Source organism: Pelodiscus sinensis, chromosome 5, assembly GCF_049634645.1.
Source record: "Pelodiscus sinensis isolate JC-2024 chromosome 5, ASM4963464v1, whole genome shotgun sequence".
NCBI lineage: Eukaryota > Metazoa > Chordata > Testudines > Trionychidae > Pelodiscus > Pelodiscus sinensis.
Window position 1 is genome coordinate 37,050,738 of NC_134715.1, and position 24,695 is coordinate 37,075,432.

A 24,695-nucleotide genomic window follows, 5' to 3' on the forward strand; every position below is an offset into this window, starting at 1 on the left:
CCTAGCGAGGGGCTATTTCGAAATAGCACAAGTGGAATGTCTACACATGCCTTATTTCAAAACAGCTATTTCGGAATAGGCGTTATTCTTCTTAGAATGAGGTTTACAGAAGTTGAATTAAGCTGTCCATTATTTCAAAATCATTTCGAAATAATAGAATTGCTGCTTAGCTACTCAGTTATTTCTGAATAACAGCCATTCTTCCGAAATAACTTTGCTGTGTTGACACACCCAATGTTCTATCTTGTTACTTAGCTCCAATTTACCTCAACTATCTAACCTCCCCCAAAATAAAATAAAAAACTTAAATAACAACAAATGCTCCTGCAACACCTTAGAGACTAACCAAAACAAAACAAAAAAATGTGGATGATATGAGTTTTCATGGGCACAACCTACTTCTTCAGATGGCATCTGAAGAAGTGGGTTATGTCTAGGAAAGCTCATGATAGGATCTCTATTTTTGGTTAATCTCTAAGGTGCGACAGGGCTATTCCTTGTTTTACCCTTTTTCAAAAAAACAAAAAAGCAGCCATGTCCTAACACTTCAAAGACTAACAAAGCAGTTTATTAGGGGATGAGCGTCGTGGGGCAGACCCGCTTCTTCAGACCATATTCTGACAGTGAGTATTGTTTAGGTACAGATTGCACAGCTACCCCGAGCCTGCCACTGTGCAGGAAGCAGCGGCGATGCTGCTAGGCAGCACCCCCCCTGCCTACACAACGGGGCAGCGTGTTGCGAGACCGGCCGGCGGGGTGAAGGTGGAATGTTCGCGGGCGCACCTGGCTGGGCCGGACACATTTGTCCGCGCGTCCCACGTCACAGACACCCCTCCCCCCAGCTCTGCAGGCTGTGGAGACTCAGCCTGCGGCTGCTGACGTAGAATACCGGCGCTGTGGCCCCAGACGCGCCCGGGCGGCGGCGACGTCACCACGGCTAGCGAAAGGAGCGGTGACGCTCTCCTAATGCCGTGCCTCGCCCCCTCCTTTCCGCGCCTGCGCACGGCTGTCCGCCTGTCCCGTCGCCTCTTGATGACGTGCGGGAGGCGCGCGCGCGGAGAAGCGGGCCCGGAGACCGCCAAGCCTCGCCAGCATGAAGGAGACGCCGCTGTCCAACTGCGAGCGGCGCTTCCTGCTGCGCGCCATCGAGGAGAGGAAGGTACGAGAGAGAAATCCCCCCCCCACTCGGCGGCGGCGCCGCCACCGGCCAAGCCCCCCCCTCCCCTTCCCTCCCATGGGCGCTCGGGGCCCGATGCTGCGCCCGCCCCGCGCAGCTGGTGACTCTGCTCTCGGCTCCGCAGCGCTTGGACGGGCGGCAGAGCTACGACTACAGGAACGTGCGCGTCTCCTTCGGCGCCGACTACGGCTGCTGTGTCGTGGAGCTGGGCAGGACCAGGTACCGCGGGGAAACCCCGCCCCGTGCGCCCGGCGCAGGGCTCCCATGACGCTCGCGCACGCGGTGCGGGGCCGCCACAGCCTGGGGGAGGCGACAGCGATGAATGGGGGGAGGGGGGGAGAGAGGAGAACAAATTGAGATCGGTCTCCCTGGAGGTGTCCGAAGCTACCGCGTCGGAAGCGGCAGATGAGCCAGTCACGTGCATGTAGACCTGACCTTGGCTAGTGGCAACTCATTAATCCCTCCGGCCCGACATCTCGAATTAAGCAAATTTGCAGCACCTGTGCGAAGTAGGTGGTAGCTCTATGGTATAGACTGGAGGAGCTGAAGTAATCATAAGCGATGTTTCCCTTAATCTTTTCCCATCCATGTGTGGAATAAATTATGTTATGCACACTGAGGCATGTTTGAATGAGCACCACCGGTAGGAGGAAAAAACTAGTTGTAGGCATTCTTCCAATCAGCCAGAAGGCCTTTAAATCTCTCCTGAGCAAGCCACACAAGCACACAGCTTACACTGGACACAAGTAAATTGTTGGCACTCACACAGCAGTAGAATTGATAATAAAGCCGAGGAATTTGAGTGTCCAGTGTGTGCTCTTCACATCTAGCTCTTGCTTGTTCCCTATTAGTGACTAGCATTTTAGCTGTATGGCCAAGGCTTACATAAGCAGTAATAAATTGGAGCCATGCAGTAAAATTCAGGTGCAAGTTGTTTCAATATTAAATTTAATTAAATATTATTTTTGTTATCTATACTAAAGTATTTTGTTATCTATACTAAAGGGTTTGTGTGGGGGGCGGGGTTCTTTTGCAGAGTCCTTGGACAAGTTTCATGTGAACTTGTTTCTCCAAAGCTAAATCGAGCTACAGAGGGTATACTTTTCTTCAATCTTGAGCTCTCTCCAATGGCTTCACCATCTTTTGAGCCTGGCAGGTATGTGCCCTTTCCATAGTGACAACAGACAAGGATGGCATAAGGAAAGCTATTCAGTGTCATATTTATCAGGATTATTATAACTCACAACTGATATGTAACCAATCTCTTGTTTGTTTTTCTAGGCAATCTGAGCTTTTGGTGAAACTGAATCGACTATTAGAAAGATGCCTCAGAAACTCAAAATGTATAGACACTGAATCTCTCTGTGTTGTTGCTGGTGTAAAGGTGTGAAAAACACTAATAAAATCAAAAGATCTTTAATACTAGAGGACTAATATATTGCATGTAGCGGTCAATCTGTCTTTGAGGACCAAAAATTCTGATTTTATTTTAAAAGACTATGGTTTCAGCTGTGCAAACATAGATATGTGTCTAACTTTAAAGATTGTACATAGTAGATTAAAAGTCAGTGGGACTGTTGGGATATGTAAAAATGAATAGGGATCGGGGTGTGGGGGGGTAGATACAATAGTGATAGGGGTTCTAGCCAGAGCAAGCATTTTGGCTTTTTGTGTATATTTTTTTCCCTTTTGTCCTTGAAGCCTAGGGAGATAGTTGCACTGAATACCGTTTTCTTTGTTTTGTCTTTACACTTGCTCTGTAAAAATACTTGAAGGGTCAGAGCACTTCCCCCCTCCCTGTAAGCTGCTAATTAAGACAGTATGTAATGCTAATTTAATTAAAAACCAGTAAACAACAAACAGAGGTTGGCATAATTGTATTCATCACCTGCTTATTAATATTCATTGTATGGAAGTTAACTTTGCTAAATAAGAGTTTATAAAAAGTAGTAATAAATGTGAGAATTAACATACCAAAATAGATAAACGAGTGTAACTGGTGCCAAATCATTGCCACTTGGAAAATTTTGTTGGGGGTCCAAAGTAAACATGCGTAAGCAATACAAAGGTCCCTTTAACCCATCCGCTCCTGGGTCACCTATTTTCTCGAACAGGTACTATATACATGCTAAAGCTAATTACTTGCATGAAATCATATTTCAATTTTAATTTATCGCAATCAGTATTGAAAGTAGATACTATTTCTCTTCAGATATGTTTTATCCTAATTTTTTGATGATCAAGAAATAAATTTATACTTCCATTCAACATGAATAGTAAAAAGTTATTTTGAAAAGGTGTTGGAAAATCAATACAAGTTACCAGTCATACAACAGTTTCATGAATTGTCACCTATTTTTTATAATTTAGGTGTGGCAAATTCGTGTGGACCTGCATTTGTTGAATCACGATGGAAACATTATTGATGCTGCAAGTATAGCAGCAATAGTGGCTTTATGTCACTTCCGTAGACCAGATGTATCTGTGCAAGGAGAGGAAGTAACGTTGGTGAGTAGGATAAAAGGAAAGCAGTGGTATTGTTGAAGTTAAAACATCATTCATGATAGCTTCTGTATATAAAATGGATCTTTGTCAATAAAGACAAATTAAATCTTAGGGGAAGAGCTACTTAAAACAGTTCTTGGTTTTCAGTTTGAGAGATCGTAACTATTTAAACATTAAATAAGGAAGACAATTTTATAGCACTCTTTTGTATTTCTCAATCAAACTGGAAACGCTCCATTGGCTCTATGGTGGATGCAGTATAGTTACCTACATAGGTAATATTTTGGAAAACATTTTAAAAAGAGCAAGAATCAAGTTTTGATGAATTTTTAGGACTAAGCTTTTTTTTACTCTATCTTTTTAGAATGCCTAATTTCTTTAGTACTACCTTTTAAACTTATACAGTATATGGAATTAAATAAGTAACAAATTGCCACCATGATTATATTTTTAGTATACCCCTGAAGAACGTGATCCTGTCCCTTTGAGCATCCATCACATGCCTATCTGTGTCAGTTTTGCATTCTTCCAGCAAGGGTAAGTTTCTATTATGGTACTGACTTCAGATCATCTACCAGTTTCTGCAGAATTGGAATAAATATGTAAAGTTTCCATAAATAGCAGTGCCAACAAAATGCACACTTCTGAAACTAGTCTCCATGGGTATACTCATCCTCAAAACTGAGAAACTTGTTTCAGTGTAATTTGTCTTCTGCTCTTAAAGTTTCGGGCAAGCAGGTTAGCCTTAATTTACTGTGTCCTGTTCAATGATCATTTCAGGACCTATTTGTTGGTTGACCCCAGTGAACGAGAAGAACGTGTAATGGATGGCCTCCTAGTCATTGCCATGAATAAACATCGTGAGATTTGTACTATCCAGTCCAGTGGCGGGATTATGCTGTTAAAAGAGCAGGTAAATGGCAGTTTTTTGACTAATTGTTTTCTCTGATACAAACTTCTTAATATATTGTAATATTTATATTGAAGCACTTAGTATTTTGGTGTGGTAAAGCAAAGGTATCTCTAATTCCATTGGCAACTGGATAGGAAACATAAACATTAAAGTACTTTGGAGGGATGGTCTGTATCTCCAAATATTTACTGTCATACTCTGTACTTCTTGAATGGAGTTTACAGTAGTTGACAGAACAATCCATTAGCGTCTCTAAGTGATATTTTTAAAAGATTTTCTAAAAATGAGCTTTATTTTTTTACTATAACAAATAAATTAAAGGTGCCAGGCTCCAATACTTGTCAGTTGGTATTTGTGTTGCAATTAGTCTTGAAATGTTTAACCCTGTAAACTTTTTTTTTTTCTTATGGCTAATAATATTGGAAATCTTTTGCATTCTTAAGATGATACATAGCTTCATTTGTAACTACTAATAAATTGGATAGTTTGAATATAGACCAGCATATACAATATATACTATACTGACAGACTGCACTCAAGTTAAACACAATACTAACTAAACATAAAGCATTCTGTTTCCTCTATCAAACAAGTTGTAAGCTATAAAGGTTTGTGAGGAACCTTCTATTTGAACTTTCTGATTGAGACATCATTCAATGGGCATTAGTATCTAGCACTACAAAAAATAGTACATGTTTTCACTTTAAGTACAAAGTTACATTTATTTTAATTGCATGATAATAAACTGTTGTTCACTACAAACAGGTTCTGAGATGCAGTAAAATAACTGGTGTTAAAGTAGCAGAGATCACAGAACTAATTCAAAAGGCCTTGGAGAATGACCGGAAAGTTAGGTGAGGTTGTTAAAATGCAACATGTTGGAAGTTAATACTAACCTTTTGTGGGGTTAGGTTATTCATGTACTGTTTTTCCTGCTTTGAGGGGGTCAGTGAAGGAGAAGCTGTACAGCTAATTGATTTTCAGTAAATGGTGAACTAATACAGGTTTAACCTCTCTCAACTATAACTCCCTGGTCTGGTGGACCATGGATGTTGCTGGACTAGAGAGACATGGTGGAGGACCAGAGGCAAGAACACTGTGGAGACTGGGAACCCAGCTAGGGTAGCTGCACGGAGGCTAGCAGCTGGGAGCCCTGCTGTGGAAGTCTGGCTGAGCTGGTGGCAGGGTGGCCAGAATGCCAGCAGTCTGCTGTGGTGGGGCCAGGAACCCTGGTGGCAGGACCACAGTGCTGCTCTGGTAGAGCTGGCTGGGTTGAGAACCCCAATGGCTGAGCAGCAATCTGCTGCAGAGGGAAAAAGGGAGCGGGTAGGCATCTTGGCAGTGGGACTGCAGGCTGGCTGGGCTGGTGCTGCTGCGGCAGGGCTGGTGGGGCCAGGAGCCCCAGCAGCAGGATTGTGGGCTGCCCTGGGAGGGCAGCAAGGCTGGTTACATGTGGGAAGCCTGCCAGGAGGCCAGGCCAGGAGTACAGTCAGGCATTGGGCGGCGGGGCGGGGCGCAGAAATGACCTCCCCTGGTCCAGCAAAATACCTTCAGGTCCTGAGGGTACTGGACCAGGGAGATCCAACCCATAGTTTGATTAGACTCAACTAATAGTTCTATTTTCTGGAAAGAGATGATTGTATTGACAGCCTCAAACCAATAGTATTCTGTGTGGGATTCAAAATAACTACCTTGGGGGAGAGAGAACCTTGAGAGGAGAGAATAAAACTGGAAAAATAAAAGCTTAATTATCTAAATATGTCATAAACAAAACAGTGACATTCAGAAAAATGCTATTTTTGGATAACTAAGGGAAACTTGGGCCTTCTCAGTTCAATACCATCTCTGTTCAGAAACAAATTTGCTGTAATTGTTCCATTTCACAGTTTAATCAGCTAACCTATTTTTTTAGTGTAGTTGTAAATCACATCTCTTTATATAGCTACTCTTTAATTTGATTTTTAAAATATGAAATGGCTTGAAATATAATTTTGTGTTTAATATATAGGAAAGAAGGTGGAAAGTTTGGCTTTGCAGAGTCTATACCAAATCAAAAGATTTCAGCCTTTAAAATGGAAAGAGCTCCTGTTGATACTGATGATGTGGAAGAGCAAGCTGAAGAAATCATCACCAAGGCTGATCCTCCTTTAGATGTGTATCTTTTCTACTGTGAGCAGACAGTGGTATTTCACTGTTAAAGTTTTTGAATCACAAGTACCTCTTGAGTTTTCTGGCTTTTATGCTACGTTATGATGATCTGGATTTTGTTTTATTTATAAAATTATGTATCTGGATAGAAGAATTCATAGAAAAGCATGTTGATTAGCAGAGTGTAAATTATCTCCTTTTTCCATTACTCCCCTAATGCCTCTGAATCTTTCAAGTGCAACTTCATGTGAAGTTAATTTCTATTTCACAGATACAGAAGAAGGGTATCACTCAGCATCAATGTGATCCCCTTCGAGGGGATATTACTTTCGCAGCACAGGCAGCAAAAGAGGAACCCAGCTAGCCTCTTCATGGCAATTTGGGCTATGAAGGTGATCAGTTCTCATTCATTATGCATAGATTAGGCATTTTTACTTTGTTCAGCCATTCACAAGACCAGAGTTGCCATTTAGCTCAAATGAATTTCCTATATCACATGCTCAGTTCAGCCCTTGGAACTCACCAATATACATAAATAATCTGGTATTTAAATTTGCCAAATAATTTCTCTTCCAACATGCTGTACAGTGAGAATACAAATAAGAATTCTGGTAATTCCTGGATTTTACTTAACTAGCTCAGTTTTGCCGAACCAATACTGCGGCTGCCTGGGACAGCCCAAATTGGAGAGGGGATAGAGAATTCCTGGGGCGATCTTGAAGAATCTGAGAGGGAGGAGGAAGAAGAAAGTAACAGTGATGATGTTACTGCCTCAGAAGATCAGAAAATGGAAGTGGAAGAGATAAATGTCGTGAGTGAAACTAAGAAGGGTTAGTATTTGCTTTAAATGGAATGTTACTGAAAATACTTTGCATGTATTTATTCTGGTTTTTGAGAGTATCTTAGCTCTTTGGCAGTAAGAAAGGGAAAACATCAGCATTATGCCTTAAATCTGCCGAACTAAATATCCAGCCTCAGAACGACTTGACAGCAGGAGGGAGTGGTATTGCAGAGGAAAGGGAAATGCCATACTTCGGATCAGTGGGTAACAAAGCAAGGTAGTTTTAGGGAAAAGACCTGCACTTTATTTTGTGCCTGTTTCCATTATGTCAAGGTCTAATCAAAGCAAAATACTAAACAAACCAATGAAAACATTCTTGGTGCTCTGTCCTATAGTTACTACAGTAAACTTCCAATAATCCAGCACCTTTAGGACCCAAGGGGTGCCGGTTTATCAGATATGCCAGACTATTGGAAGGGGGGGGGGCTATGAGGGGTCTGGGGTGGGGGGAGGGATGCCACCTCAGACCCTCCTTCCCATAGTCTGGCTCTGCCCCAGGCATCCCTGATTCAGCTGCTGCTGGTCAGTTTCAGCAGCGGCTGAAATCAAGGACACCTGGGGCCGAGCAGCTAGGGTGCTGCTGTGTTGGTCCCGCAGTGCTGAGGAGCCAACTCGGCAGCACCCCAGCTGCTCTGCCCCAGGAGTCCCCAAGTCAGTCGCTACTGAAACTGATCAGTGGCTGATGCTGGTCAGTTTCAGCAGCGGCTGAATTGGGGAAGCTGGGTGCAGAGCAGCTCCAATTGTTTGGCAGCTGGAGCACTTCCGGGTTCCTGATGGTGCCGGACCATCAGGAGTGACAGAGCATTGGATGCTGGACCAATGGACTTTTACTGTATTTAGAAATGTGGCAGAGGCGGCAGGATCCTAAATCAAACTTTGCCACGCTATAAGTGTGTTCTGTTTAGAATACCTAAGTAAAGTATCAGTTTTAAAATTATTATACTCAAAGGGTGATTGCAGTGAGCTGCACACTAGTTACAAAAATGTCACCCTGCTTTTAAAACTTCTCTAGGCATATGGTAATATTTCATACAGATTTCTGAGAGTGTAATATAATGCTTTGGTAATATAACAGTTTTCTCTTGTTTGTAAGATGATCCAATTGTACTCTCTGACAGTGAAGAGGAGGGAGTTGTCATTCTGGAACCAGAGAAGACATCAAAGAAAACACGGTAATTACAAAGGTGTAGTTTAAAGGGGAAGAAATCTTTAAAACTGCATAGTGTTATTGAGACAAGGAATGTCCTCAAGTGTAGTATATTTCCTTGTGCCTACGCTTGTCAAGAATACATTCCTCCTAGTACATCCGTTCCCAAACTGGGGTGTGTGAAGAAATTCCAGGAGGGGGGTGCAAGGCAGCCCAGCCCCATTATGTTTTGCTGCCCTGATTAGCTTCTCTCTCCCCCCCCCCCCCCCCAAGATTTGCTGTTGGTGGGGGGGGGTGCATGAGGGTTTTTCAAAAATCAAAACGGGGGCATGATCCTGAAAAGTTTGGGAACCACTGTCCTAATACAAGTACTCAGATAATTAAGTCCCTAGTTTGTCCTGGATTATGTTGGAGAGTCTTTGGGCAGTGTATTTATTTGTATTATGGTAGTGCATGTGAGCCCTTATGAGCGAGAACCCCATTACTCTAGCACAAACCAAATAAAAAGACATTTGCCCTGAATCAGCAGATCCAATCTATCTCCCTGTCCCCTTGTGCATAGAGGGTACAATGAAAGCAGCCAGGGTTTGGGCTGATCGGTACTTCAAAGCAGTGCCCATGGAAGTGCCCCTACTGGTGAAATTTAGAGGATATTTGGGTGCTCTGACTTATCCCACTGTAGCAAAAAGGAGGATTACAACTACCTACTCTACTGCACAGGGGTGCTGCACTAGATTCTGCCTAGTGAATAGGATATAGTCCATATTTCCTAACTCTACCCACTAATGTAATAGGAGCCTGTGTTGTTTTACACTTTAGGTTTATTCCCTTCTTTACCTTAATAGTTTCATGGATCTGATAGTAGGCTACCTTTTCAGAAGACTGACTAGTTTTGTTAAATGTGAACTTGTGACATTGAAGCTATTTTCAATTTGGATGGGTGTTTCTTTAAACCCTGTTACAATTAAAACAGGATAGCATTGTGGTAGCTTGGTCATGTATAGAGCTGAGATCTTAAACCTGTAAGGTGGGATGGTAGTTAAGGAACATAAGTCTAGCCCCTCAGTGATTTATTAACCTGCCTCATTTTAGGTTAAAATATTGTTTCTTCACAGAACTCACACCAATGCCAAACAGGAAAATTCCTCAAGTAAGAAAGCATTTAACAAAAAAAGAAAAAAGAAGAGAGCTACACGTTAGTTGTCATGTTTGTCAATTGTATAGATATTGAAATGAGATACTGTATATTAAGGTACTGAATGTATTTTTGTAGATCAATTTTGCTTTTCCTTCACCCATTTCTGAAATTCAGGGGGTTGTGTATATTTTATATAATGTATATTTCAATAAATGAAACATTTAGAAGTGCCAGCATTTAAGTAGAAAAACAATGAAAGTAAACTTGAATTGTTGCATGTATTACTGAATTATAGTACATTTGTAAGTACTACTAATTCCATCAATTAAAGTTAAAAAGCTTTGAGAAACTACTGTAAGTATTAAGGGTCTGGAGTGGCAGAGTTTGATTCCTATTAAATCTACGCATAGGCTTTATCCCCTAGTTTATATAAATAGAATTACTGGAAGAATATGCCTGCTGGAGCTAAAAGTGCAGTGTCTAGTTCATTAAGAACATGATTTAAACAACTAAAAAAAAAAAAGACAGCCCATAGTATTTGCTAATATTTTATTAAACTACTATCAGTTTAACCATGTTTTGTAAAAAATTAAATACTACCGTCTGAAGAAACCTATCCTATAACACCCAGGACAAAAGTAAGAAGTATAGGAAAGGATCTGTACTGTAACAGAAGACAAAACTAATCTCAACTGCTTTGCTAGATAGCATAAGAAGAGGGTGAAATAGACATGGAAATACATACAAGAATAGAAATACAGCAAAAATGAGACTTCAATTTTGCTCCAATAACTTTAAAACGTAGGTAAAAAAAGCAGTTCTCTCCTCTCCTCCCCGCCCCATATCTCAATGAACCATTTTTTTAAAAAGGAAAAACCTGCAATGGGGTTCTAGTTCTGGGCAAAACTCACTTGTCTGTACAAGATGCTTGTGCTTCAGCAAAAGGTTTAGCTTACTGGTGCAGCTTTGTGAATTCTAGCTTAATTAAGGGACAGGAAATGTGGAAATTATTGGGCTTTAAAGGAGAAGGGGGAAGAAAGATGCAGTGAACAAAGCTGTGCTTTCCAACCATACAGGCTCCAAATCAAGTTTTACAAGAGGATTAGAATATCTATTCACCTAAGCAGAGTTGTCACAACAATAACACTGAAATGGAGGGGAACAGAGCAGTTCAGTTGCCATTAAAAACAGTATAATAGGAAGCATGCACTCATGTTTGTCTTTTTAAAGGCTACATTTATTCTACCCCTAATGTGCAAAAAATTAGAGGGGGACTGCTTACCTATATATGCATATATTGTATAAAAATCTAGCCTCTTTAAAGAGGTATAATTTTTCAATCCAAGAGTGAAAATGGTAGTATGTCTTACAGAAGAATGTTAAGAAAACCAAGGCATTAGTTCAGTCACACAAGAACCCTGACCCACTCTCTGCAAGCATGTTTGAGCTTTTCAAAAACAGCACATGAAAGTGAAGACTGGTGATCATAGTCATTAAGATGCATGCTGCTGGAACATCATAGCATGTACCAACTCCCACCACTGAAAAGAATGACTTTTCCAAGCTGATATAGTTTGAATCTGTTAAAACCCCCCTTTCCATAGATTCAAGAGAAGCATGGACAAGCCTGGTGCCAATCATAGCACCAAGCTTTCCCTCCACTCCTAGTACTTATTTACCTATACTACTCTTCATGCTCCCCCCTTAACCTGGTGGTTTAGGGAAGCCTTAGAGCAGGTACCTAATGAAAAGCCTGCTTAGAATTTAAGAGAACAGTTTTTCTTGGTATAAAGTAGTTAATTCCCTGTTTAAATAAAATAGTAATGAGCAAGTGAACAGTGTGTTAAAATGACCAATAGGCTGTTAGTTGTGGATTTGATGCCAGAGTTAAACTATAGCTGTAAATAAGATACAATGCTAGGTTCAGAAAGGAATTTGCTTTGACATGTGAGCTAGCTTGACCAGGAAGATACATTTCCTGATGATGTGCAAAGTTTGGAAACAGACTAGTAGTCAAACTGGGACTGCTTTTTCCTCCACAATGCAGGATTAATCAGCTACTATGATAGGCTGACATTAAGGTAAGACAGACCAATGGCATCAACTTCAGTACAGGATGGTTGTTTATTTGCCAAACTTGCAGATGATTTCCTTTTCAGTCCTGTTCCCACTTTACACTTTAAGCACAGTACATCTTGAGCAAAGTTAGTACAAGCTGACAGTTCACAGGCAGAGGGTCAGTTTGAGTCAACTAAAATTTCAGTTACCATTGTTAACAATTAAAAAGGTAATGCTCCATTACAAGCTGCATACAAGCCCTTGCAAATGGGGCTGTTCTGAACTTAATATCACCATAGCTTAATCATAACATGCAGGAGGCCGTGATGGATATTATTCTCTCAACAAATGGAAGGAGAGAGGAATAATGCCATTGGTCATGTTCTCTGCTGTTTGCTTTCCTCGCAGGATGGAGGTAGAGGCACAGCTGTAGTAAATGGAGGTTTAACTAGAGGGAGACTGTCACAAAAAGCCAAATTATAGACCACTGCATGAACCTGTATTAGCATCAATTGTGCATGTAGACTAGAAGTGGCTTCCAACTTGTGGCTATTTTCTGTTGCTACACAGAAAAAGATACTTAAGTAGTTTTAGTTCTAGCTGATTGCCACTTGGAAGACTGCTTATGATAGTTTGACCACTAGATTTAAGAGCCTGCTTTTGAAGCAAGTCACCTATACATTTTCCCATACTGAAAGTGAAATGTCTTCCAAGGGGTTTATATATTAGTTCTAGCAGTATGACCATTAAAGCCAAAGATTTGATCTACATTCAGCTGAAATTAACTGTCAACACAAGGTGCTACTATCAGGTGTCAACTTCATAACTGGTTCAGCACAAGTAGAGCTACATCCTTGTCTTTATTACTCCAATGTTAAGAGTCCCAACTTGAACGCACTGCTCCTTAATCTGACAGTTTTGAAACAAACATTAACAGCTTACCTTCATGGTTAATTCTAGACTTGACAAGAATTGCTTTATAAAAACGAGCTCCAGCTAAATTTAGAACAAGATTGCATGTACAAAAAGATTTATATTAAAACCATATAAAACTAACAAACTTCATAATTTCAAGTTACACCACACATGGTGGGATTCTGAAATGATTGTAAGAAATCTAAAACATTGACCAGAGTTAAAACTGTACATCATTTGCTTGCAAATATAATACACGTTTCTTTAAGTCTCTTGATTGTTATGATAAATTTAGTGTCTCTGGTGGATCAATGAGTGATACTCCATGGTACCTGAGGGAGACAAGGATGTCAGATGTAGTCACATTACAATATGAAGATGGATCACAACATTAATAATAGTTAGCAAACTAGCAGTTGTCTGACAGGATAGAACATGTTAAATGTTTAAAAACTAATCTTGTAGTAAGGATTTTTTTAAAGACTTCAGTGGGTTTAGGCCAAGACTGACATAATGGTCCCTCTTTATAGCAAGCTTGGTGAAGTTCAATAGCAATTCCTGCAGTCGGGCTCAGTTTCTGGATTGAGAATGTCTTGATTTGTAAGTCAAGACACCACATCTGTTGTATTAGCTCTGATCAGACAGTGCCTCCTCCCTCACCTCTTAAAAAAATAAAAAGATGCTGCTGCTTCCAGGATTGAGTGCATGGAAAATCCACAGCTGCCTACTCTTGCTAGGCTGCTTAGCTTAATGCTAGAGTATTTAGTAGGGATGTTAAAGACTAGTTGACTATCCAATGTGCATTTGCGCATCAAATAGTCTTTTGACTAGTTGATTGGGGGGGGGGGGGAGAGAGAGTATTTCAAGGCAGCCGCTGCCCCTTTCGAATCATGCGAAGGCAGCATTCTAAAGGGCAGCCCTGGAGCCCGGAGTCAGCTGGTGGATCTCCAGCTGGCCCCGGGCTCCAAGGTAGCTGCCCCTTTAAAATGCCACCTCCAGGGAAGTGCCATGCAGAACTCAGGGAATCCCCAGCTGACCCTGGGCTCCATGGCTTTGAAATGCACAAGAGTCCCTGCATTTCAAAGCAGGCATACCTTGGGCAGCCTGAAGTCAGCAGGACTTCCACCAGGGACTCTTGTACATTTCAAAGGAGGAATGCAGAAGTGCCTATTGACTAGATGGAAATTCAATTAGCCACATTTAACATCCTTAGTATGTAGTGGGTAAATGCAATTGAGTACTTACTTTGTACTTTTATATTTCTCTCTTATAGACTGTTGTGAGTGTTGTGCTGCTTTGAGGTAGGTCTTGTGGAGGTCCATGAGACAAGGTTTAAGGCTTTCAAGGGTGTATCCTGTCAATTTGGACAGTGATTCAGGCTGAGGAAAGGGAAGACAACTTGGTCACATGGAGAAAATGGCCTACTAATAAGTTACTTTGAAGCAGTATTCCCATGCTTTGAATATGCAAGACAAACAGCTACACTTAATGCTATTCTAGATTGGGTATTCCATGTCTCCACCTGCAAGTAGAAAGGGTACTAGCAGAGCACATGATTTTTCTCCAAGTACAGGTTCAACCTCTCTAGTCTGGCACTCTGATCCAGCAACATTCATGGTCTGGCACAATTTTACTTAGTCATCTGTCTACTTATCATGGGTGTAGGCCAAGTTTCCAACTGTACATAAAACTTGTTACAGCCACCAGTCCTAGCTTGGTGTTCAGCTCTAATTTACCCCTAAATATCTTCTAAGAGCCCAGTAAGCAACTCAAGTGTTGGTAATGCTGCTAGATAATATTCATCTGTGATTCAGCAAATTCTCTGGTTTGGCACCAGCTAGGTCTCAAGGGTACTGGACTAAAGAACCTATAGCCATTTGTGTTTTTAAATCCTCTTAGGTTTTATAAAACCTAATCTAGCTGAAACTGCTAAAGAATCTTTAGCTAGCTTATGTAATCTTCCAGTGTATACTTTCACCTGCTCTTTAGCAAGTACACAAACATCCTATTCATCACCACCTTAACTGCTGTAAGCTCTAAAACATGGCAGTTGGTTACTAAACCCATCCTTTGATTAGATTGCAAAACCAGCAAGTTCCTAATAGTGACTGCTTTATAAGTACCTTTTTAGAAAAAAAATTTAAACACACCATCTAATGGTATATCCAGTATCCTCTTCCTCCCTTTTGCCTCTACCTTTTCCAGGATCATTACTGGGAAAGCCATTTGAGTTTTCTGAACCAAGGATAAATTGAAGAAAGACTATGCAACATTCCATACTGTTTTATATAAGATGACGTATTGCTAGCTATACGGGGTTGATCGTGTGCTATTTGCTTTACTTACAGTTCATGGAGACTTTTCTAAAGGTACTTGTTCTACCTACCCAGTTTTGTCCGGTAATTGTATATCTTGCTAGTTGAAATGCTGCAGCGGCAATAAGTGATGGCAAGTATTTCAGGTATGGGTCAGCATCAATTAGACTCAGCTCTCCCAGATACTGTAAAGAAAGGTGTAGCTTCTAATAGCTTGGCAGTCACCAATACAAAATGGTTATAGTCCTGGCATCTTCCTTACTAGTTTAAATGTACTCTTCTCAACACTTGGAAGCTAGCTTTCAGTAACCTGTTAGGATTTATGGAGTCAGCCATTCTTGGATTGATATACATGCAACTAGTTTTTGCAGAAATATAAAATATAGCTCTTAATAGTCAAAGTAAACAGCCTCTGATGCCTACACTTTTTAAAATCAAAGTATTCAACCATGTCCATGTGTTTCAAAATATTTTGGACTGTATAGCTGCTGTCTGGATGCCAGTGGAGAGTTGGGTAGAGTCCAGCCTATCTGCAGATATCCAGGGACCACTCATGGATAGCGGAACAAATCTCTGCACAGGCTCTTCTTCCCACCCAACTCAAGGCAGCCTCCCCCCAACACTGCTGGCAACCCTTTCTAGCTGCCCTCACCCCCCCAACCTGGTGATCTCTTATGTTCTGGAACCCCAGTCCTGGGACACATGATGCCAGCCTCACAGTGCTGTTCTGCTGAGAACATGCATGGGGAAGGCAACTGATTTCCATGCATACATGGATCCAGCAAAGCAGCAAGCTGCTCCACTCCAAGGAGGAAGAGAAGAATCCAGCTCTGTGGGGCTGGAGCTGAAGCTGCCAGGGCAGCACCTTGGACCTGCTCCAATCCAAACTCTGTTCTCTTCTGCCACACTGTGATATGATGGATGCTTCTGTTGGCAGGTGCCACTACTCACAAGCCCCTGGCAGCAGCATCATATGATGCAAATCTATTCCCTTCCCCCCCCACATACACACCCCTCTTATACTGCCTCTTCCCTGCAAATCCCTGTCCCTCTCAGCCATCTGTGCTCCCTCCCTTTTCCTCCCCCCCCCCCCCCCCCCACCCCGGCTTGCTGTGCAGATGTGGATGAATGTAAAAATCCAGCTAGCTGATGGGATGACTGATTTGAGCTTGACCAGTGTAGATTTGTATCTGTGCAGGACTATTAATTTTATATCAAAACAGCGATGACTAAAGACTAGGGAAGTAAGTGTCTAGTCGAGTCACTGTTTGTAACAGAGGCAGCAAGATGGGGGTAGTAGGAGCCAGTGATGTGGTAGGGGTGGAGGGGGCCAGCTTAAAAGATGGTTCCACCACAGCATTGTCTCCATAGGGGAGTAACAGACAGGGGAGGTAGAGGTGGGCAAGCGACCTGGTGCAAGCCAGGACTGAGCAGTCCCAGCTCGTGCCTGATCCCAGACACTGCATCTCTGCCTTTTAAAGTGTAGCAAAAGCCTGGAGGTTCTTACATTTATATAAAAAAATTGTGAACCCCCTTATCAACTAGTCAATCGAACTAATCAAGTCAACTCACGGTTTGTGAGCTGCACACAGCTCTTCAAAGAAAAAAAAATTGAAGCTCCCGCACCCACGGCTCTTCAAGGGGCAACTCTGTGAAAGAGCCACAGCATCCCATGCATCCTTCAAAATTGCCTGTTAAACGGGCAATGCCTGCTCTGCTCTTAAAAGGGCAGCATCTCAGCATCTGCCCCAGTCAGCTCTTTGCATCATATCCACCACTATTTTGGCTCTTCGTCTGTAACAGGTTGGCCACCCCTGAAGTAGTCAATGGAATTCCCAGCCCCTTTTCATCCCATCTCACACAGGCTTGGTGTGATTGGTTTAAAATGAGCCCAAGGGAGCCAGTCCTGTAGCGACCACCACATGTTTGAAGTACAGGCAGTCCCCGGGTTACACGGATCCGACTTACATCGGATCCTTACTTACAAACGGGGTGAGGCAACCCCGCACTAGCTGCTTCTCCCCAGCAGACCAGGGAGACGCGAAGCTAGCGGCTCCCCCCCCCCCCAGCAGACCAGGGAGACGCGAAGCTAGCGGCTCCCCCCCCCCCCCCCCCCCAGCAGACCAGGGAGACGCGAAGCTAGCGCCCCCCCCCCCCCCCCCCCCCCCCAGCAGACCAGGGAGATGCGGAGTGGCTTATTCTCAAGCTGAGGTGTCTGCTGAGAAAAAGGACTGAGGGAAGTGAGGTGTGGGAGAATAAAACTCTGCTCTGGAGAAATGTTTGGCTAGAGTTTCCCCTACAGTATGTACCAGTTCCGACTTCATACAGATTCAACTTAAGAACAAACCTACAGTCCCTATCTTGTACGTAACCCGGGGACTGCCTATACACTATCACAAGTCTTCCTGAGATCATATAGTAAGCTTGACATTTCCATTTACTCTATTTCATCCATTGAATAAGTATTAGAACAAACATCTGACAGTTGGGAGAAGCCATCTTTTGGCCAGTTCTCACTGCAAAACACTGGAGTGCTGCAGGCTCCCACTAGAGCAAAGCACCAGCTGCAACCTCTAGAAACCTGGTAAGGAAGCAACACTGCTGTTCTGAACCTGTGAGGAATGACAGGAAGCCTACAAGCTCCTCAACTACTATGCCTGATAGTCAGTAAGAAAGATCTATTAATGCCACATCCACACTTACCATTGATAAGCTCTCCACTCTAACATTGGTCTGCTGGTGTAGAAAGTACTGCGTGAGGAACTGGTTTATTGTTGGAGCTGCCAAGTCAAATGCCAAGACTTTCAAAACTAAGTGCTCCATCCTTAAGACTTGTTTCTTGGTGTAGGTATCATCTGTGATGTAAACAAACTCTGCTACTTCTGGAGGATAGATTTCTTCAAACTTCCTGCAGTTTGAAGAGAGACAGTAAACTTGTAGATACAGGTTAAAAGCCAAGTCCAGTCTCAGTCTTTACGAGAATCACATTAGCTAAATCTGACTGCAGTTGGATATTGCAGAGCACCATACTTTCCTAAAAAATCTGCTGGTTACTTCATTAAGTTGCTCGGTATGGCTTTAAAATGTTATTTGGAGAGCTTTAAGTTGCTTCTTCCCAATACACTATTGATAGTAATGTGACTGGAATACCAAATAAGAACTCCTAGTTACAATAGTGTCAGGAATCTCAAATTTTTCTTGGGCATATGTATCTTTAGACAGACTTTTTGAAAGCTTTTGAGAAAGACACTCCCCCACATACCCCTCACACACCAGAACCTAGCAGGAGGTCAGGAGCACAGAAGCTACAAGGTGAGCAGTGGGGACTGGAGTACCAGTGCAAGTTCTCCAATGCTGGGGGGAAGCCCTGAATGCCAGGAGCTTATTCAGGCAAGCTGAGGAGCTATATACAACCCCTGGGCCTTAGCGATTGCTTCTTTTAACAGAGGGCAGGGAACCCAAGTTGTACCACCATCTCCCAGCTTTTTTCTGCAGCTGAGGAAGTAGACAGCCCCAGGATCTTCCCTCTGGACACCTACAGGAAATATGAATTTCTGTAAGTTGAAAAGCAATGGATGCCAGTATAACTTACGATGCTAGCAACATAGCTGCAGTCCCCACAAGCTGAAGCTTTCCTCTCAGCACAGACATTGCAGAAAGAAATCTATCAATGTAGTTTACAGCTAAGTGCAGAGTTTCATTCTGTAATCTATATTCTTCTCCAACTTCCACCAGCCAATCCACAAGAATAGCTCGCATATTGTTTGTTATATCAGGCTGCTTCTTCATGTAGCCCACTTTAGGCTTGCATTTCACCTGTTAAGACAGTTGAGATTGAATCTCCTATGTACACTTAGCATTTGAATCTTGCAGAGAAGAGGCTGTTCCCTAGTCTGATTGTCAGGAGCTGGATAATCAAGAGATTACCTGTTTTGTTCATTATTTTGGAAGCATGTGGCATTAGCCACTGTTGGAAGACAGAATACTGGGCAGGGATGTGAAAAGCTAATGGGTAAGGGCTGGAGCAGTTTCCCACCTGTGAGGGGCAGCTCCAGCCAGCTGGCCTGTAGTGACCCCCCCTGCTCACCCTTCCCTTTAATCCAGGGGTGGGCAATAATTTTTAAGGGGGAAGGGCCAGGAAATGTCTTGTGCTCCCTCCCCACCCCAATTGGCCTGGGATAGGGCAGCACGAGAAGTATTCCCCCCCTCCCTCTAGAGAGAAACCCAGCTGTTTTAAGCCAGCTGGCAGTTCCTCTAAGCACTAGCAGGAGACCTTGCACACTCTCCCTGCCCACAGGCCAATCAGGGCCTGGGGGCAGGGGAGCACATGAGTGCTCTTCTGGGGGCAAGGAGACTTCAACAGCTAGAGAAACACCAGCAGTTTTAAAACAGCCATCTCTCTCTAGCCATTGCACGCCCCTGGGAGGGCAGGGACAGGATGCGAGACTTCACCCACTCCCTGTCCCAAGCAGCCTAGGGGCAGGGAGCACAAAGCCCCCCCCCCCAAAAAAAAAAAGACACATGGCAACTAGAGAAACCTGGCTGTTTTAAAACAGACAGCATGTGTCTCTAGCCACCACACATTCTTGTGGGGTCAAGGAGATCTGGCTTGCTCCCCTGCCTCCAGCCCCAATTGTCCTGGGGGAGGGGGGAATAGCAGGGTAGCTTGACAGGCCAGATTGGGCCCATGTAGGGCCCTTTGCCCATACCGAATTAAATGGGATTTTACATCCCTAATGTAGAGCTACATGGACCTTTGGTATGACCAGTATGGCTGTTCTGACAAAAAAAAGCCACAGCTACAGTAAGGATCTAGGAGTGTGTTAAATGCACATACTACAAGTCAAGTCTTTAAACATTAGATATCTTGAGGTCACCAGGGCCATCCTCTGACCAGTACAGGTTTGTTCTCATCCTCTGTGCATTATCCAGCCAGTTTTAATATAAATTAAAGAATTCAGCAGTTTCCTGAGGAGATGACTCCACTGTCAAGTGTCATGCAGTAATCTATTGTCTGTCTTCCTTAGAAGTCGCAATTTATAGGTTCGATCACTGCACTTGTTTAACACCACATAAGAACTACTACATGCTGTGCAGAAATTAGATTGGACACTCGTACAAGTTGAGCGTCTCTAAACCAGGACACTGGTCTAGTGGACTACGGATGTTCCTGGACCAAAGAGCCCCAGTGGATGTCTGGTGGGGCCTTCCCCCCCCCCCCCCCCGAAGTGCCAGGCTGGGAGGCCAGCAGTAGAGGGACTAGAATTGCCCTCCACTGGTCCACAAATTCCTTCATGAAGGACCTGTGAAGTATGCCTGTAGTTCTAAGGGTGTATTTATGGCCTCTTACCTCCATTTCCCTAAGGTATGTATAGATGTCGTCAATGTAGTCTGGTACCTGGTTAACATTTAATTTTTCTTCCATTTCTTGGATTACTGATATATCCATAATACTTGGAGAATCTAAGTGCAAAATAGTAACCACATGAATTTCATTTCATATGGAGTTGTCAGCCCACATAATTATTAGACTTAATAAGAAACTAAACTGAGCCACCAAGGCTGTGTGAGTTCCATGATAATACATACAACTGCAACCTGAGGTTTTGTTTTGTATGAATACTTCATTCCAGTTACTGGGAACTATGCATTTGTTCTTTAGGAAGCCCCTATCAACTGTTTCAGAAGGATGATGGCTCAATTGCCAACATCAAGTGCAAAGAGTTTTTTCTCTGGCCTCACAAGGAGAAAAGTCACCTTGTGACTGCCTTAAAATAAAGGCTGATTTGGAGTAAACCAAAGCCTGTGACCAGTGAGTTTAGAGGTTGGTCTGACAGAGGTAGATGTTTTGTTTTATTTACAATGGGGATCAACTAGTTGCCAGAGCTACAGAACTAGACTACTAATATAAATGCTTCTTGGGAAGGCACAAACTGCAGCCAATACCTCTCTGTCATTACTTTAGAATCAGGAAACCAGCAGGCTATCATACAAGCTTATTCAAGTTTACCCATTCTAGATCCATCTAGTACTGGACAGAGGGAATGAAGGAATTCATTATGCATGCCTTTTGGCAACTGGATTAGACCTTTCAGACACCATTGTAAGTAAGGAAATACAGTATAGAATGAAGTATTAGTCCTGTTGGATTCAGTCAATTTAAAAAAAAAAAATACATGGCACATTGTGAGGTACCTGTGCAGGCACACTGCATCACTACAATAGAGAGCAAGAATGCTACACAGCAGCAGCTATTTGTTCCCCATATAGGTTGAACTTCCTCAGCAGGCTGTAGGCTCTACTCCCAGGTCGAGCTGAGCTCCCTGCCCCCAGCCGTGCCTGCCCTTACTGGGGCTGCATCCCCCACCATACCAGCCATACACAAGGGCCAGCCCAGCTGCCTCCAACTCCAGCCAGGGCTGCACTCCCCCCCCAGCACCAGCCCAAGCTGCTGGCCCCACAGACTCCAGCCCCGACTGGGGCTGTGCTCCCCTGCCACCAGCCATGACTGGGGCTGCATCACCTACCCCCCCCCCCACACACTCCTCTCACACCAGCCTCAACCAAGGCCATGTTTCCCATCACACCAGCCCCCGGTGGTGCTGCATTCCCCACATCACCAGCCTCAGTGCAGTTATGCTCCTTGCCACCAGCCCTGGCCAGGGCTGTGCTTCCCACCATGCCAGCCCTGCTGGGGATGTACTCCTCACTGCCAGCCAGGGCTCTAATCCAACGAAATCCATGGTCCATCACTGCCAGATCAGAGAGTCCTGGATTTTAGAGGTTCCAACTGTACTTTCCTTTACGCGAACCCCCTCACACCTGCACATCCCTTTGTAGTAGAGGGCCATCCCAATGAATTCAAACATTTAGATGCCCTTACTTTCAGATTAATTTTGCAGTCCCCAGTTCTTGTCTCCATGTCTAATGGAGACAGCTAATGCAGGCAGATACCAGCCTGTCAGCCAGATCCAGTCCCCCAAAGGCAAACCCTGGTGGACTCTCGCTGTTACATTTACCTGCGCCTCCACAGCTCTATTGGCCAGGAACAGTGATCTGCAGCCAACGAGAGCGGCAGGCGCCAGTACCTGTGGAGGCGCAGGTAAATATGGTGGCAGCAGCCCACCATAGGCTAACCATGGCAAATGGCCATTGTTTTATTGCCCCCTCCCTGAGCCAGAGCCACCATTATTATCAGTAGTCTATGAAAAGTTCGTTAGGATTTTGAGGTTTTTCTTGTGTTTGATAAGACTTGTAACTTTCAGTCCTAACTACATATACATATATATACACACACATATACATAAAAACCTCAAGAAATGAGCTGGTAGCACTTTATAGGCTAACCAGACATGTAGATGGTATCATGAGCTTTCGTGGGCACAGAACTCCAGTCATCTGAAGAAGTAGGCTGTGCCCACGAAAGCTCACGATAACATCTACATGTTTGGTTATTCTATAAAATGCTACCAGATTATTTCTTGGTTTCCCCCCCTCCCTGTATAGACTAACTCAGCTACCCCCTGAAGCTTCTGTACATTTATATAGTACCCAGTTAAATTAGTCTTGTATGGAGGAAGCCAGTACAAGCTTCACCTCCCCAAATGGGAATTCTCTGGTCCAGCAATGGACCATGTATATTCCTGGATCAGAGAATCCAAGTAGCAGGAGGGCAATTTAGGAAGGGCTGGGCTGAAGCAGCTGGATGGGGCAAAGGGTGCAGCCCACAGCACTGGGACAAGGTCAGGGCAGCCCCCAGCAGCTCAGGACCAGGCTAGCAACATCCTGTGGCAGGGCAGTAGCAATGTCAGAGCCCGTAGACTGCTGTGGGGCAGGTGCCCAAGCCTTCAGCAGCCCACTGGACTAGGGCTAGCAGCAGTGGGGCTGGAACCCTGGGCAGCCTGCAGAAGTGGGGCCAGAGCCTGCGTGTTGCCATGGAACTGGGACTTGAGCCCAAGCCCTTAGCAGCCTCAGCAGGGCCAGAGCCAACCTCCAGCAGCCCACAGTAGCATGGGACTGGAGCCTGTGGAAGCCTACAGCAGTACAGGCTCCTGGGCCCAGCAGGTAGTCTTCTTGCCAGGGCGGCAACAGCAGCAGGGCCAGTAACCCAACTGGCAGTCCAGCCAAGGCTGGAGGTAGTAAGGGCCCTTCCCGGAGCTGGCAGAGTCAGCAGCTCAGGGCTGTGGCAGGGAACCTTCTCTGGTCCAGCAAATTCCTTGGTTTGGGACTAGTCAGGTCTTAGGGTGCTGGATCAGGAAGGACCCAACTGCACAAGAATCCAGTACTGAATTGAGCATGCCAATTTCGAAGACAGAATCTCTCTTATTACACCATTTTCTGTAAATACTTACCAAAACTAAGATCCATTGGATTTTCTATGGGTGCCAAGGGTTTTCTGTCTCCTAGTGAGGTTACAGCTGTAGCTAAGCCTAGGACTTCTTCATGGGATACTGCCTTTTTAGGAACCGCTTGCTTCTTTTTACGCTCTCCATCAGGCTCATCCACATGGATGGTAAAAGCAGGCTGTTTGCTACCTGCTTTCCCAGCTGGAACCTTGCCACAGTTTTCATCAGTAATACTCCAGGGTGCTTGAGCAGCAGCAGTCTAGGACAAGAGTTGGCCATTAGTGTTTCCCGGGAGCCCTCCCCTTCCTCCCAGCAAGGCTGGGGAGCCCCAAGTAACAGCAGCACAAATCGCGCCAGGTTTCCAGCGCAGCCCAACGCCCCGCGGTTTGTATCGCGATTTAGGGCTGTCGACAGAGGCCCCGCGGCGCTGCTCAGAGCCGGTCAGGTCGGGCCTGAGCAAGCCGCCTGCCTGCCAGCGAGGAGCCGCCAGCGCGCGCGCGGAGGGGAGGCCCGCGCTCCGCGGGGGGGGGGGGGAGGGGGGGGTCGTAGCCTTGCAGGGGCCGCGCAGCTCCCGGCAACGCGGGTGCATCGCTCTCTAGGCTGCCCCCCCCCCCCCCGCCCGGCTGCTGACAGCTCGCGGCTCCGCGGGGCGCCGCGCAGGGAAGCGCGGGCCTAAGATGGCGGGCGCCAGGCTGCTGTTCCCAGCGGGGGGACCCCGAAACAGGAGCCCCGGCCCCGCAGGGGGCAGAGCCCCGGTGCAAACCCCCCCAAAGACGCGGGCACGGCCGCCAGCCGAGCCCCGGAGCTGCCCCGCCCCGCGGCACCACCCCGCCTTGCCTGCGGCTGGGCCGGGCGGCGCTGGTTGCCCCGCAGCAGCGCCAGCACCGGGCGGCCCCCGGGGGGAGCGGCGGGCAGCCGCGCTTTGCCGCCGGGGGGCACATTCTCCTGGTTCTCCTGCTCCGCGGCGCCCGTCTGCATCGTCCCCGGGGCGCGGCAGCCGCGTGCACGAAGGGGGGCTCGGCGGGCACCCGGCTCCGCGGCCGCTCCCTGGAGGCAGAGGGGACTCGCGCTGCCGGCGGCTCCGCCAGCCCGCTCCGCTGCCACCGTTCAAGTAGCCCGCCGCGACTATTGAATCCGCCAATGGGGAGCCCAGGGCGCGCACGTCACGCCGCCGACGGCACGCCGCAGGGCCC

General features: G+C 45.0%; 2 protein-coding genes across 2 annotated transcripts; one reads left to right on the forward strand and one right to left on the reverse strand.

The window, feature by feature from the left end:
- Positions 1 to 999: 999 nt before the first annotated feature.
- EXOSC9 (exosome component 9) lies at positions 1,000 to 10,105 on the forward strand. Its single transcript, XM_075929825.1, has 12 exons — positions 1,000 to 1,159; positions 1,302 to 1,396; positions 2,214 to 2,333; positions 2,459 to 2,561; positions 3,548 to 3,685; positions 4,137 to 4,219; positions 4,463 to 4,595; positions 5,361 to 5,449; positions 6,604 to 6,750; positions 7,386 to 7,573; positions 8,678 to 8,756; positions 9,847 to 10,105. Exons 1-12 carry the CDS (start codon positions 1,094 to 1,096, stop codon positions 9,929 to 9,931), a joined length of 1,326 nt encoding a protein of 441 aa, XP_075785940.1. The 5' UTR covers positions 1,000 to 1,093; the 3' UTR covers positions 9,932 to 10,105.
- Positions 10,106 to 11,969: 1,864 nt separating this feature from the next.
- Positions 11,970 to 24,618, reverse strand: CCNA2 (cyclin A2). The gene is made up of 8 exons (XM_075929826.1): positions 24,340 to 24,618; positions 23,509 to 23,761; positions 20,508 to 20,620; positions 18,750 to 18,973; positions 17,861 to 18,065; positions 15,229 to 15,342; positions 14,088 to 14,221; positions 11,970 to 13,174 (listed from the first exon to the last, which is right to left on the reverse strand). Exons 1-8 carry the CDS (start codon positions 24,478 to 24,480, stop codon positions 13,123 to 13,125), a joined length of 1,236 nt encoding a protein of 411 aa, XP_075785941.1. The 5' UTR covers positions 24,481 to 24,618; the 3' UTR covers positions 11,970 to 13,122.
- Between the last annotated feature and the right edge of the window lie 77 nt (positions 24,619 to 24,695).

Bases quoted from the DNA above. Each gene is read 5' to 3' on its own strand.
- CCNA2 (XM_075929826.1), bottom strand. From the start codon at position 24,480: ATGCAGACGGGCGCCGCGGAGCAGGAGAACCAGGAGAATGTGCCCCCC. The intron at 23,762-24,339 runs GCAAGGCGGGGT...CTCTTGTCCTAG, and splicing joins GCCGCCCGGCCCAGCCGCAG to ACTGCTGCTGCTCAAGCACC. The intron at 15,343-17,860 runs GTAAGTGTGGAT...CTTTCTTTACAG, and splicing joins GAGTGGAGAGCTTATCAATG to TATCTGGGAGAGCTGAGTCT.
- EXOSC9 (XM_075929825.1), top strand. From the start codon at position 1,094: ATGAAGGAGACGCCGCTGTCCAACTGCGAGCGGCGCTTCCTGCTGCGC. The intron at 5,450-6,603 runs GTGAGGTTGTTA...TTTAATATATAG, and splicing joins GAGAATGACCGGAAAGTTAG to GAAAGAAGGTGGAAAGTTTG. The intron at 6,751-7,385 runs GTATCTTTTCTA...TAACTAGCTCAG, and splicing joins GCTGATCCTCCTTTAGATGT to TTTTGCCGAACCAATACTGC.